The 13,705-nt window shown below is 50.2% G+C and overlaps 3 protein-coding genes across 5 annotated transcripts in view; all 3 read right to left on the bottom strand.

The window, feature by feature from the left end:
• The window catches only part of gopc (golgi-associated PDZ and coiled-coil motif containing), a 9,799-nt gene extending 5,673 nt beyond the window's left edge, over positions 1–4,126 (bottom strand). For both annotated transcript variants that reach the window (XM_083933639.1, XM_083933640.1), the window contains exons 1-2: positions 3,697–4,126; positions 647–811 (exon numbers count right to left, since the gene is read on the bottom strand). In XM_083933639.1, the coding sequence (XP_083789765.1) occupies positions 647–811; positions 3,697–3,957 (426 nt within the window). In that variant the 5' untranslated portion in view covers positions 3,958–4,126. The remainder of the gene's footprint in view (positions 1–646; positions 812–3,696) is intronic.
• A 2,397-nt stretch (positions 4,127–6,523) lies between these two features.
• Positions 6,524–9,545, bottom strand: zfp36l1b (zinc finger protein 36, C3H type-like 1b). Of its 2 annotated transcripts, none has more exons than XM_083934519.1 (2): positions 9,354–9,545; positions 6,524–8,961 (listed from the first exon to the last, which is right to left on the bottom strand). In XM_083934519.1, the coding sequence occupies exon 2, from the start codon at positions 8,950–8,952 to the stop codon at positions 8,146–8,148; it is 807 nt and encodes a 268-aa protein (XP_083790645.1). In that variant the 5' UTR covers positions 8,953–8,961; positions 9,354–9,545; the 3' UTR covers positions 6,524–8,145. The 2 variants fall into 2 exon arrangements, with proteins under 2 accessions (XP_083790645.1, XP_083790644.1); XM_083934518.1 differs by having other exon boundaries at positions 9,366–9,545.
• Positions 9,546–11,000: 1,455 nt separating this feature from the next.
• On the bottom strand, positions 11,001–13,070 carry LOC310961959 (gap junction Cx32.2 protein-like). The gene is made up of 2 exons (XM_083934274.1): positions 12,978–13,070; positions 11,001–12,086 (listed from the first exon to the last, which is right to left on the bottom strand). Exon 2 carries the CDS (start codon positions 12,082–12,084, stop codon positions 11,227–11,229), a length of 858 nt encoding a protein of 285 aa, XP_083790400.1. The 5' UTR covers positions 12,085–12,086; positions 12,978–13,070; the 3' UTR covers positions 11,001–11,226.
• Between the last annotated feature and the right edge of the window lie 635 nt (positions 13,071–13,705).

Below are 13,705 nucleotides of genomic sequence, written 5' to 3'. Positions count from 1 at the left end.
AGTTTGTTTCATTTATTAGAAAGTGTGTTTTTGAAGCCAGAACAAGGTCAAAGGTACTTTAAAGTCTTTTTTTTAAACTGTATTTTCAACCAAACGTCGGGTGAACAAACACAGATTTAATACATTTATAATATTTCTGCTGTTTTTGGTCTCGGACGTGTTCTGTTGGTAAACCTCGGTGCGTCAACACATTATTATTATTATTATTATTATTATGTTATATTAGTGTTAGATTAATAATAATTAAGATTATTGCAGCCTGTCGGCCAGGAATTACAATTTTTAAATACATTTTGAATGAAAAGACAGAAAAACTGTTTAAAAATATCAAAATAAATCTCTTAAAAACATCAACTTTGAATCTTTATATTTCCAAACCTTTATTTTTACTTTAACTAAACTATATTTATGTATATATATATATATATATTATTAAAGAGGTCGTGTTCAGTGTGTTTTCCTCTGGATCAGATTAAATATAAAATATAAAAACATCAGATGCTCAGATTTAAAGGATTGTAGTTTATGCTCCTGCATCGTTCACCCTGACCTCTGACCTCTGACCTCTGACCTGTGGCACCGCCCGCCCCCGTCCTGCTCATTCAGGATCTCACCTCAGCTCAGGGGGGTCTGAGGCGTGACCTACCAGTCTGTCTTTGATGGAGTCCGAGTCCTCCGCCTGGCCCTGCTTGGCGTGCAGCTGCAGCTGGAGCGCGTGCAGCTGCAGGAGTTGGTCGTGGACCTCCCGCTCTACGACTTTACGCTCAGCCTTAGAGTCAGTGAGCTCCGAGCGCAGGTCCACCAGCTGAGCCTGGGGGGGGGCAGAGAGAGTCAACGCTGTGTTAAAGTGTCCTCTAGGAGCATAAACGTGTGTTAAAGTGTCCTCTAGGAGCATAAACGTGTGCTAAAGTGTCCTCTAGGATCATAAACGTGTGTTAAAGTGTCCTCTAGGAGCATAAACGTGTGTTAAAGTGTCCTCTAGGAGCATAAACGTGTGCTAAAGTGTCCTCTAGGAGCATAAACGTGTGTTAAAGTGTCCTCTAGGAGCATAAACGTGTGCTAAAGTGTCCTCTAGGAGCATAAACGTGTGTTAAAGTGTCCTCTAGGAGCATAAACGTGTGTTAAAGTGTCCTCTAGGAGCATAAACGTGTGTTAAAGTGTCCTCTAGGAGCATTAACGTGTGTTAAAGTGTCCTCTAGGAGCATAAACGTGTGCTAAAGTGTCCTCTAGGAGCATAAACGTGTGTTAGTGTCCTCTAGGAGCATAAACGTGATTTAAAGTGTCCTCTAGGAGCATAAACGTGTGTTAAAGTGTCCTCTAGGAGCATAAACGTGATTTAAAGTGTCCTCTAGGAGCATTAACGTGTGCTAAAGTGTCCTCTAGGAGCATGAACGTGTGTTAAAGTGTCCTCTAGGAGCATAAACGTGTGTTAAAGTGTCCTCTAGGAGCATAAACGTGTGCTAAAGTGTCCTCTAGGAGCATAAACGTGTGTTAAAGTGTCCTCTAGGAGCATAAACGTGTGCTAAAGTGTCCTCTAGGAGCATAAACGTGTGTTAAAGTGTCCTCTAGGAGCATAAACGTGATTTAAAGTGTCCTCTAGGAGCATAAACGTGTGCTAAAGTGTCCTCTAGGAGCATGAACGTGTGTTAAAGTGTCCTCTAGGAGCATAAACGTGTGTTAAAGTGTCCTCTAGGAGCATAAACGTGTGCTAAAGTGTCCTCTAGGAGCATAAACGTGTGTTAAAGTGTCCTCTAGGAGCATAAACGTGTGCTAAAGTGTCCTCTAGGAGCATAAACGTGTGTTAAAGTGTCCTCTAGGAGCATAAACGTGTGTTAAAGTGTCCTCTAGGAGCATAAACATGTGTTAAAGTGTCCTCTAGGAGCATAAACGTGTGTTAAAGTGTCCTCTAGGAGCATTAACGTGTGTTAAAGTGTCCTCTAGGAGCATAAACGTGTGCTAAAGTGTCCTCTAGGAGCATAAACGTGTGTTAAAGTGTCCTCTAGGAGCATAAACGTGTGTTAAAGTGTCCTCTAGGAGCATAAACGTGTGTTAAAGTGTCCTCTAGGAGCATAAACGTGTGTTAAAGTGTCCTCTAGGAGCATTAACGTGTGTTAAAGTGTCCTCTAGGAGCATAAACGTGTGCTAAAGTGTCCTCTAGGAGCATAAACGTGTGTTAGTGTCCTCTAGGAGCATAAACGTGATTTAAAGTGTCCTCTAGGAGCATAAACGTGTGCTAAAGTGTCCTCTAGGAGCATGAACGTGTGTTAAAGTGTCCTCTAGGAGCATAAACGTGTGTTAAAGTGTCCTCTAGGAGCATAAACGTGTGCTAAAGTGTCCTCTAGGAGCATAAACGTGTGTTAAAGTGTCCTCTAGGAGCATAAACGTGTGTTAAAGTGTCCTCTAGGAGCATAAACGTGTGTTAAAGTGTCCTCTAGGAGCATAAACGTGTGCTAAAGTGTCCTCTAGGAGCATAAACGTGTGTTAAAGTGTCCTCTAGGAGCATAATCGTGTGTTAAAGTGTCCTCTAGGAGCATAAACGTGTGTTAAAGTGTCCTCTAGGAGCATAAACGTGTGCTAAAGTGTCCTCTAGGAGCATAAACGTGTGTTAAAGTGTCCTCTAGGAGCATAAACGTGTGTTAAAGTGTCCTCTAGGAGCATAAACGTGTGCTAAAGTGTCCTCTAGGAGCATAAACGTGTGTTAAAGTGTCCTCTAGGAGCATAAACGTGTGTTAAAGTGTCCTCTAGGAGCATAAACGTGTGTTAAAGTGTCCTCTAGGAGCATAAACGTGTGTTAAAGTGTCCTCTAGGAGCATTAACGTGTGTTAAAGTGTCCTCTAGGAGCATAAACGTGTGCTAAAGTGTCCTCTAGGAGCATAAACGTGTGTTAGTGTCCTCTAGGAGCATAAACGTGATTTAAAGTGTCCTCTAGGAGCATAAACGTGTGCTAAAGTGTCCTCTAGGAGCATGAACGTGTGTTAAAGTGTCCTCTAGGAGCATAAACGTGTGTTAAAGTGTCCTCTAGGAGCATAAACGTGTGCTAAAGTGTCCTCTAGGAGCATAAACGTGTGTTAAAGTGTCCTCTAGGAGCATAAACGTGTGTTAAAGTGTCCTCTAGGAGCATAAACGTGTGTTAAAGTGTCCTCTAGGAGCATAAACGTGTGCTAAAGTGTCCTCTAGGAGCATAAACGTGTGTTAAAGTGTCCTCTAGGAGCATAATCGTGTGTTAAAGTGTCCTCTAGGAGCATAAACGTGTGTTAAAGTGTCCTCTAGGAGCATAAACGTGTGCTAAAGTGTCCTCTAGGAGCATAAACGTGTGTTAAAGTGTCCTCTAGGAGCATAAACGTGTGTTAAAGTGTCCTCTAGGAGCATAAACGTGTGCTAAAGTGTCCTCTAGGAGCATAAACGTGTGTTAAAGTGTCCTCTAGGAGCATAAACGTGTGTTAAAGTGTCCTCTAGGAGCATAAACGTGTGCTAAAGTGTCCTCTAGGAGCATAAACGTGTGTTAAAGTGTCCTCTAGGAGCATAAACGTGTGTTAAAGTGTCCTCTCTCTGTGCCCCTTTTCCGTTTTCGCCCCTGCCCTTTAATAGTCTGTGTACGTCACTGCCTGGCGGCCCTGTGGTTTGTTACATATTAATAATAATAATGATATTAATAATAATAATAACATTAATAATGGAGTAAAATGAGGGACTCGCCTCCAGCTTGTGGTTGAGCTGGAACACCGTCTGCGTCTTGTGGCAGAGCTGAGCGAAGCAGGAGCTGAGGCTCGTCATCTTCTGCCGGCCCTCGTACGTGAGGTCCACCTGGTCCGGGTCGATCTCGCCCAGCAGCAGGTCCACGTCCACGAACGCCTTGTCGAACTCTTTCTCCAGCACCTCCAGCCAGCGGAACATGGACATCCCGGGGCCGAGGCCCGGGCTCTGGGCCGCCGGGGAGCATCCAGCCGAGGCGGACATGGCTCCAGCTAAACCGGGCCCTGACGGAACCGGGACGGACCCTCAGTGCTGAAGATCCCCGCGGAGAGTAACGGAGCCGAGACCCGAGGAGCCGAGAGCGTGCGGGGCTGGTTTTATGGTTCTGGGAACAACAAGAACGCTCCCGGACCAGGAAGTGCTCCGGCAGACAGGAGCAGTGGATCCCAGAGCGAGCCTCACTGCAGACAGGAGCAGTGGATACCAGAGCGATGCCTTACTGCAGACAGGAGCAGTGGATACCAGAGCGAGCCTCACTGCAGACAGGAGCAGTGGATCCCAGAGCCTCACTGCAGACAGGAGCAGCTGATCCCAGAGCGAGCCTCACTGCAGACAGGAGCAGTGGATACCAGAGCGAGCCTCACTGCAGACAGGAGCAGTGGATACCAGAGCGAGCCTCACTGCAGACAGGAGCAGTGGATCCCAGAGCGAGCCTCACTGCAGACAGGAGCAGTGGATACCAGAGCGAGCCTCACTGCAGACAGGAGCAGTGGATACCAGAGCGAGCCTCACTGCAGACAGGAGCAGCTGATCCCAGAGCGAGCCTCACTGCAGACAGGAGCAGTGGATCCCAGAGCGAGCCTCACTGCAGACAGGAGCAGTGGATACCAGAGCGATGCCTTACTGCAGACAGGAGCAGTGGATACCAGAGCGAGCCTCACTGCAGACAGGAGCAGTGGATCCCAGAGCCTCACTGCAGACAGGAGCAGCTGATCCCAGAGCGAGCCTCACTGCAGACAGGAGCAGTGGATACCAGAGCGAGCCTCACTGCAGACAGGAGCAGTGGATACCAGAGCGAGCCTCACTGCAGACAGGAGCAGTGGATCCCAGAGCGAGCCTCACTGCAGACAGGAGCAGTGGATACCAGAGCGAGCCTCACTGCAGACAGGAGCAGTGGATACCAGAGCGAGCCTCACTGCAGACAGGAGCAGCTGATCCCAGAGCGAGCCTCACTGCAGACAGGAGCAGTGGATCCCAGAGCGAGCCTCACTGCAGACAGGAGCAGGGGATACCAGAGCGAGCCTCACTGCAGACAGGAGCAGTGGATACCAGAGCGAGCCTCACTGCAGACAGGAGCAGTGGATCCCAGAGCGAGCCTCACTGCAGACAGGAGCAGTGGATCCCAGAGCGAGCCTCACTGCAGACAGGAGCAGTGGATCCCAGAGCAAGCCTCACTGCAGACAGGAGCAGTGGATACCAGAGCGAGCCTCACTGCAGACAGGAGCAGTGGATCCCAGAGCCTCACTGCAGACAGGAGCAGTGGATCCCAGAGCGAGCCTTACTGCAGACAGGAGCAGTGGATACCAGAGCGAGCCTCACTGCAGACAGGAGCAGTGGATCCCAGAGCCTCACTGCAGACAGGAGCAGTGGATCCCAGAGTGAAGCCTGCCTCACTGCAGACAGGAGCAGTGGATACCAGAGCGAGCCTCACTGCAGACAGGAGCAGTGGATCCCAGAGCCTCACTGCAGACAGGAGCAGTGGATCCCAGAGCGAGCCTCACTGTAGACAGGAGCAGTGGATCCCAGAGTGAAGCCTGCCTCACTGCAGACAGGAGCAGTGGACACCAGAGTGAGCCTCACTGCAGACAGGAGCAGTGGATACTAGAGCGAGTCTCACTGCAGACAGGAGCAGTGGATCCCAGAGCGAGCCTCACTGCAGACAGGAGCAGTGGATACCAGAGCGAGCCTCACTGCAGACAGAAGCAATGGATACCAGAGCGAGGCCTGTAGCCAGACAGGAGCAGTGGATCCCAGAGCGAGCCTCACTGCAGACAGGAGCAGTGGATCCCAGAGCGAGGCCTGTAGCCAGACAGGAGCAATGGATCCCAGAGCGAGCCTCACTGCAGACAGGAGCAGTGGATACCAGAGCGAGCCTCACTGCAGACAGGAGCAGTGGATCCCAGAGCGAGCCTCACTGCAGACAGGAGCAGTGGATCCCAGAGCGAGCCTCATTGTAGACAGGAGCAGTGGATCCCAGAGTGAAGCCTGCCTCACTGCAGACAGGAGCAGTGGACACCAGAGTGAGCCTCACTGCAGACAGGAGCAGTGGATCCCAGAGCGAGCCTCACTGCAGACAGGAGCAGTGGATACTAGAGCGGGCCTCACTGCAGACAGGAGCAGTGGATCCCAGAGCGAGCCTCACTGCAGACAGGAGCAGTGGATACCAGAGCGAGCCTCACTGCAGACAGGAGCAATGGATACCAGAGCGAGGCCTGTAGCCAGAAAGGAGCAGTGGATCCCAGAGCGAGCCTCACTGCAGACAGGAGGAGTGGATCCCAGAGCGAGGCCTGTAGCCAGACAGGAGCAGTGGATCCCAGAGCGAGCCTCACCGCAGACAGGAGCAGTGGATCCCAGAGCGAGGCCTGTAGCCAGACAGAAGCAGTGGATCCCAGAGCGAGGCCTAGTATCCACTGCTTCTGTCTGGCGCACTGTAGACAGGTCGGCTTTGTGCTGCGTCACAAAAAGAACTCACAGGAAATCACGTATTCAACATAAATACACGTTTTATTGGTTTGAACTTCACTCGTTAGTCTTCAGAGTGAAACCTGAACTAAAGCGTCACAGTCGTCTCCTCTGACTCACAGGAACATTCAACACAAAGGCACGACGTGTGGAGCCTGGAGTGGGTTAAAGGCACGACGTGTGGAACCTGGAGTGGGTTAAAGGCACGACGTGTGGAACCTGGAGTGGGTTAAAGGCACGACGTGTGGAACCTGGAGTGGGTTAAAGGCACGACGTGTGGAACCTGGAGTGGGTTAAAGGCACGACGTGTGGAACCTGGAGTGGGTTAAAGGCACGACGTGTGGAACCTGGAGTGGGTTAAAGGCACGTTCACGGGCATAACAACAAACTTTACATGTCAAAGCGCTGCTTCCTCTGTGCAGCTTTTCAAAATAAGAGCTCAAACCGCCCTGAAAGGTAGCGTTTGGTAAATCTGTCAGGTGGAGGCGTGAACAGGGTCAAAGAATGTGAAGCTGCAGCACTTTGAAACCACTCAGAGTCGCAGATCAACACTGACGGTGTCTTTGTGCGGTTCGATGCCAGCGCTGCAGCTGCTCTGAGTGTCTCACTCAGAGTTAAAGTGGTGCAGTTGAAGGACGGACGTCTGGATCCTCTGAACGTTTCTTTTTATGGAGGAAAAGATGCTTTACAAACGTTTTAGTGCAGTTTCCAAACATGCTGAGAAAAACCTTTATAGGACTCTCACATTCTGCTGCTTCATCAACAGATGAACACAAAATAAAAACGCTTCAGAGCAAAAAATACAATCAGGTAAAGAAGCAATGAAATAACATCATCATAATAATAATAATAATAATCATGATCAACAGGAGCTCGTTCAAAAAGATCCAATGATCAAAACATCAGAGCTGTTTGAATCCTAACGACCAGCTGTAGCAGAGTGTGTGTGTGTGTGTGTGTGTGTGCGTGTGAGTGTGACTGTGAGAGAGAGAGAGAGAGTGTGTGTGTGTGTGAGAGAGTGTGTGTGTGTGTGTGTGAGAGAGAGAGAGTGTGTGTGTGTGTGAGAGTGTGTGTGTGTGTGTGTGTGTGAGAGAGAGAGAGAGAGAGAGAGTGTGTGTGTGTGTGTGTGAGAGAGAGAGAGAGAGAGAGTGTGTGTGTGTGTGTGTGTGAGAGAGAGAGAGAGAGAGTGTGTGTGTGTGTGTGCGTGTGAGTGTGACTGTGAGAGAGAGAGAGAGTGTGTGTGTGTGTGTGTGTGTGTGTGAGAGTGTGTGTGTGTGTGTGTGTGTGTGTGAGAGAGTGAGAGAGAGAGAGAGAGAGAGTGTGTGTGTGTGAGTGTCTCTGTGTGAGTGTGTGAGTGTGTGTCTCTCTGTGTGTGTGTGTGTGTGTGTGTGTGTGTGTAATAACAGCTGTGTAACCCTCTCTACAGCACAGACTCTGCCCTTTATGACGTGATCTCTGAGCTCCTTTACGATCTCATCCACGCTGCAGCGCCGGGACACCACAAGGATCCTGGTTCAAGTCCTGTTCAGAGGAAGAGACCTGGTCTGGGTTTGGGCTCTGGAGCTGAAGGGTTCCCTTCAACTGCATCTCTCTCTCCATCTCATCCCTCTATCATCGGGACAGAGAGCCTGCTGGAGATGGGGAGGCGACGGGAGGCGTCCGGCAGAGGGGACGCTCCGACTGCCCGGGCGCCTCCTGTCGTCCCCCGGCTCAGACGGAGAGTCTGGGGGTCCGGGGGGAGTTGGTGGACCCTGGGGTCAGACCCTGAGGTTCACACACGGGTGAGAGCCACAAGCTGGGGCGAAACAGGCCGGAAAAGTCCCGTCTAGAGTCGGCGAGGGGGCTCTGCCACTCTTCAGCCTGGTCTGCGGCGTAGAGGACGGGCGGAGGCGTGACCGAGGTCGGGCGCTCCTGCGGGCCGGAGCTGGGGAACCCGGCGAAGCTGAAGCTGTGCTGCAGCCGCGGCCGCTGCGTCCTGCTGGAGGCGGAGAGGGGCAGGGGCCCGCGGCGCTCCTCTGCGTTGTGGATGAAGTGGCAGCGGGGGCCGTACGGGCAGAACCCGGCCGTGTGGAAGGTGCGGCACGGCGCCGTTTTGTACTTTGGGTGACGGCTCAGGTCGCGCAGCTCAGGAGCGCCGTGGGCGAACTGGCACCTGTCTCCGTACTTACAGGCGCCGTTCTCCTCGAAGGGCCGGCACAGCTCCGTCTTATAGCGACTCCAGCTGACGGGGCTGCTCCCCCCCACGCACGCCACGCCCCTGGAACACGGGCGGCGCCCCAGATCGGAGTAGGAGCGCTCACGGAAACGCTTCTCCAAGTCGATGCTGTGACCCAACTGCAGCGCGGGACCCCGGTGAAGGTCGTCCACACTCCTGTGAAGGTCGAACTTTGCATCGTGGAGGCCGACTGAGGGGGCCCCCGCCCCTGTCAGGGACCCGGTGGGGGTGCAGGAGCAGAGCACGGCGCTGGGACACGGGACAGATGTGGCTCCACCAGGTCTGTGGCTGTGGTGGAACATCTCACTCGTCTGGAAAGAGAAACACGAGTGGTTTAGAAACTCGGGTTCACACACGTTCACGGAGCCGTGCACACGTTCACGGAGCCGTGCACACTTTCACGGAGCCGTGCACACGTTCACGGAGGCGTGCACACTTTCACGGAGCCGTGCACACTTTCAGACACGTTTCAAACTCCACTAAAAAAGATCAAACTTATTTATTAACGGTTGTTTCTGTGAGACAAAGTCCAACAACACCAGCACCTTTGGAAAGATCTGATTTATTTCTGATTAACTTCTCTGATTTAACTCATTATTGACCTCAGTGTTTACTTCATTATTATTATTATTACAATAATTTCCCTCGGGATAAATAAAGCTTCTTGAATATTATTGACCTCATAGTTTACCTCATTACCGACCTCAGTGTTTACCTTTTTGACACGTCTCAGCACCCGTAGAGGGCAGAAACGCCCGTCCCCGTCACGCTCGTCGGTACCGGTGATCACCGGAGCGGGTCATATCATAAACGGTGTTCCGGTGACTGCTGTTCTCAGCCCGGCGGAGCCTCCTCCTCCTCTGCCGCCGCCCCCCGGAGCCGCCGCTGCCGCTTCTTTCTCATCAGGCAGCGCTTCCGGCTGCTGCTGCCGCCGGGGTCCTCCCGGCACTTCCGGCCCACAACTTCCGGCTGACGCCAAGAAGTTACGGAGCATTAAAACGTTTAAAACTAGGTTTAACTTTATTTTATTATCAGTCGCTGTTTTGTTAAAGTTACTCTCTTATATTAAAAATAATAATCAGTAAAAAATAAATAAATAAAGGCGCGCTCGTCCAAGCCCCGCCCCCAGTGACTTCCTGTTTGATCAAAGCCCCGCCCCCATCGTCCTGTGTGGTCCAATCAGGAAGCTCCGTCAGCGTCAGATCCCTGGTTTTTATGTTACTGGAAGTTAAAGTTAAAGTTAAAGTTCAAACATTATTATTTACAGAGCGTTTTTCAGACCAACTCAAAGTGTTTTTACATGAAGACAAAACATTTTTAAAAACAGGAGAAAAAGAATAAAAGAGTGAAAGAAAAGAAAACAGAGAAGCTTCAACGTTAAAGAGAGAGGCGTCACATCTGGAGTCATGGGACGGACTTCACACACACATTCACGTGTGTGTGTGTGTGTGTGTGTGTGAGAGAGTGTGAGTGTGTGTGAGAGAGTGTGAGAGTGAGTGAGGGTGTGTGAGTGTGAGAGTGAGTGTGTATGTGTGTGTGTGTGAGAGTGAGTGTGTATGTGTGTGTGTGTGAGAGTGTGAGTGTGTGTGTGTGTGTGTGTGTGTGAGAGTGAGTGTGTATGTGTGTGTGTGTGAGAGTGTGTGTGTGTGTGTATTTTGAAATCTCATAAACTTTGTGAGTTGTTTTATTTTGGAGGATTTAAATCAGCACTTTGGGTTTTATTCCTGCAGATTCTCATTTTTGTTATTTTCATGTAAGTTTGTAAATTGTGCCAAAAATAAAATAAATCCATAAAAATCAGCCGTATATTGATTTGGTTTCAGTCTGTAGTCATTTACGTTATTACTGGAAACTAAATGATAGCAACAAACTTCCTCTTCTTCTTCTTCATTTACAGAGAAAATCTTTGCGACTTTCTCTGTAAATATAAATAAATGTGTTCAATGACAAATAACGCTTTAAAAAAGTGTTTTAATAAACTTTATTATTAGAAAGACGGCTCTGCAGCAGCAGGAGAAGAGTCCCTGACTTTACTATGAGAGGAGCTGGTGCAGGGGCCAGTAGGTAAGTCTTTAAAACACTCTTTAATAAACTCTGGCTTCACTAACTACGCTGATGACGCTTTGTTGTGTGTGTAGGGACTCTTCTCATGTGTGTGTGTGTGTGTGTGTGTGTGTGTGTGTGTGTGTGTGTGTGTGTGTGTGTGTGTGTGTGTGTGTGTGTGTGTGTGTGTGTGTGTGTGTGTGTGTGTGTGTGTGTGTGTGTGTGTGTGTGTGTGTGTGTGTAAGGACTCTTCTCATGCTGCTGCAGAGGTTTGCTGTTATTTTCAGCAGCATTAGTGGTTAAAAAAGACCTTTGAATGCCTTCACCGTGCTGCCCCGAGCTAACCACTGTTAGCCACGTCCGGCTGTTAGCATCTCTCCTGATTTCTCCCTTAATAAAAACTGTCTCCATGGTTACTGAGGATTAAAGTGCAGACAAAGACCCTGGAGGAGGAGTTTACAGCAGAACTTGACTTTAATCTCAATAATAAGAATAAGAATAAACCTCCTAACGTGTGACGTCTGCCTCAGGTGTCAGGTGAACTTCTCTTTCTCGTTGTCATCGTGGCGTTGCCCCGTCAGCCCCGGAGGAGCCAGAGGCAGCAGCTGGACTCCTCCGTACGGGCCGCCCGTGGCCCCCCAGGCCGGGTTGTTCGGGCGCTGCTGTGAGGCGATGATGTGCTGCTGAGCCTGGAGCTGCTTCCTGCGCTGGCTCCTCCTGAGGCAGAGCAGGTAGAGGATCTCCAGGATGTTGAGCAGCACAGAGACGCCCGACACCACGAGCATGAACACGATGAAAATGTTTTTCTCCGTGGGACGAGAAATGTAACACTGGGCTCCGGTGAAGCGGGCACAAGGTGGAGACATGGTGCAGTGGAAATACGGCTCCATGAACAAGGTGCCGAAGATGAAGAACTGGCCCACGGTGAAGCCCGCCTCCAGGAGGATCTTGGAGAGCAGCTGGGTGATGTAGGTGCCGAACAGGACGCCCGTGATCCGCACCTTCCCCCTGTCGTCTGTGTACCTGGGCCTCTGCAGCACAGCGCCGTCGCTGCCGCCCCGCAGCTTCTCCATCGCCCTCTTCTCTCTGTGGATGATGTGGACCGCGTGGCCCAGGTAGACCAGCGTGGGCGTGGACACAAAGGTGATCTGCAGGACCCAGTAATGGATGTAGGATATGGGGAACATCCAGTTGTAGCAGGCGTGTTCACATCCCGGCTCCAGGGAGTCGCAGTAGAACTCAGACACTTCGTCCCCCCACACTTTGTCGGCGGCGGCGCCCAGGACGAAGATCCTGAAGAGGAAGAGGACGCTCATCCAGATCTTCCCCACCACCGTGGAGTGGGACTGGACTTTGTCCAGCAGTGAGGACATGTACGACCAGTCCCCCATGTCTGCAGGACACAAGGATGTCACACTGGCATTAATGAGACTGTACCTGCAAAGAGATTCTACTCTTCCATGATAATGTGTCCTCTAGGAGCATAAACGTGTGCTAAAGTGTCCTCTAGGAGCATAAAGGTGTGCTAAAGTGTCCTCTAGGAGCATAAACGTGTGTTAAAGTGTCCTCTAGGAGCATAAACGTGTGTTAAAGTGTCCTCTAGGAGCATAAACGTGTGCAAAAGTGTCCTCTAGGAGCATAAACGTGTGCTAAAGTGTCCTCTAGGAGCATAAACGTGTGTTAAAGTGTCCTCTAGGAGCATAAACGTGTGTTAAAGTGTCCTCTAGGAGCATAAACGTGTGTTAAAGTGTCCTCTAGGAGCATAAACGTGTGTTAAAGTGTCCTCTAGGAGCATAAACGTGTATTAAAGTGTCCTCTAGGAGCATAAGCGTGTGCTAAAGTGTCCTCTAGGAGCATAAACGTGTGCTAAAGTGTCCTCTAGGAGCATAAACGTGTGTTAGAGTGTCCTCTAGGAGCATAAACGTGTATTAAAGTGTCCTCTAGGAGCATAAGCGTGTGCTAAAGTGTCCTCTAGGAGCATAAACGTGTGTTAAAGTGTCCTCTAGGAGCATAAACGTGTGTTAAAGTGTCCTCTAGGAGCATAAACGTGTGTTATAGTGTCCTCTAGGAGCATAAACGTGTGTTAAAGTGTCCTCTAGGAACATAAACATGTGTTAAAGTGTCCTCTAGGAGCATAAACGTGTGCTAAAGTGTCCTCTAGGAGCATAAACGTGTGTTAAAGTGTCCTCTAGGAGCATAAACGTGTGTTAAAGTGTCCTCTAGGAGTATAAACGTGTGTTAAAGGCTCCTCTAGGAGCAGACACATCAGACGGCGCTCACTCACCCGTCAGTCTTCAGACGCTCGACCATCAGAGAGCAGCGCGTCCAGGAGGAGCCTTAAATAGTGGCGAGGCGTCCGGGTTTGGGCGTCCGCAGCTTCTCCTTTCACTCCAACTCATGATCTTTGTGATGAGTCGATGAAGAGGTTTCATCACACCCAGTTCCTGTAAAGGAGACATGACACCACGCTTTACTCTCATGTCTGACCTCCCTCCCTCTGGATCCACTCACCTGCTCCCAGGCTGCACACGTGTGATCACACACGCACAGTTTATGGGAAACGCTCATGTGCAGAAATGTGGAAGAGAATCGTTGCTAAAGGCTGGAGCTGAGGCGTAAAATCCTCCCAGGGTCCTTTTCTGTGAAAACACTCATCAAATAATCCACAGAGACAGTTTTTTTGACTGTTAACGCAGAAAATTCAAGTTTTTCGAACCTTTATTTTGTAGGACAGACAGGAAATGGGGTGAGAGAGAGAGGGGGAGACGTGCAGCAAAGGGAGGCAGGTCAGAGTCGAACCCGCGGCCTCAAGGACCTTTTATAAAAATCCTTCTGTTTGGATCCTTTCTTTGCTCCTGATCTGTTTCCTGTGTGCCGGACCTCAGACGTGTGTTTGTGGTCATGATCCACGGCTGAGCACCTGAACACCGCAGCAGGAGCCGGGCCCTCGGTCTGCCCGTCCTCGTCCCTGAACCTTCTGGAAATCTTTCCTCTGGACCGTTTTTGAATCTG

Source organism: Echiichthys vipera, assembly GCF_963691815.1.
Source record: "Echiichthys vipera genome assembly, chromosome: 19".
Classification (NCBI taxonomy): Eukaryota; Metazoa; Chordata; class Actinopteri; order Perciformes; family Trachinidae; genus Echiichthys; species Echiichthys vipera.
The sequence above is the reverse complement of the archived record's forward strand: the minus strand, read 5'-3'. Positions and strand labels throughout refer to the sequence as shown.

Coding starts and splice junctions, on each gene's coding strand:
- zfp36l1b (XM_083934519.1), bottom strand. CDS start 8,952: ATGTTCCACCACAGCCACAGACCTGGTGGAGCCACATCTGTCCCGTGT.
- LOC310961959 (XM_083934274.1), bottom strand. CDS start 12,084: ATGGGGGACTGGTCGTACATGTCCTCACTGCTGGACAAAGTCCAGTCC.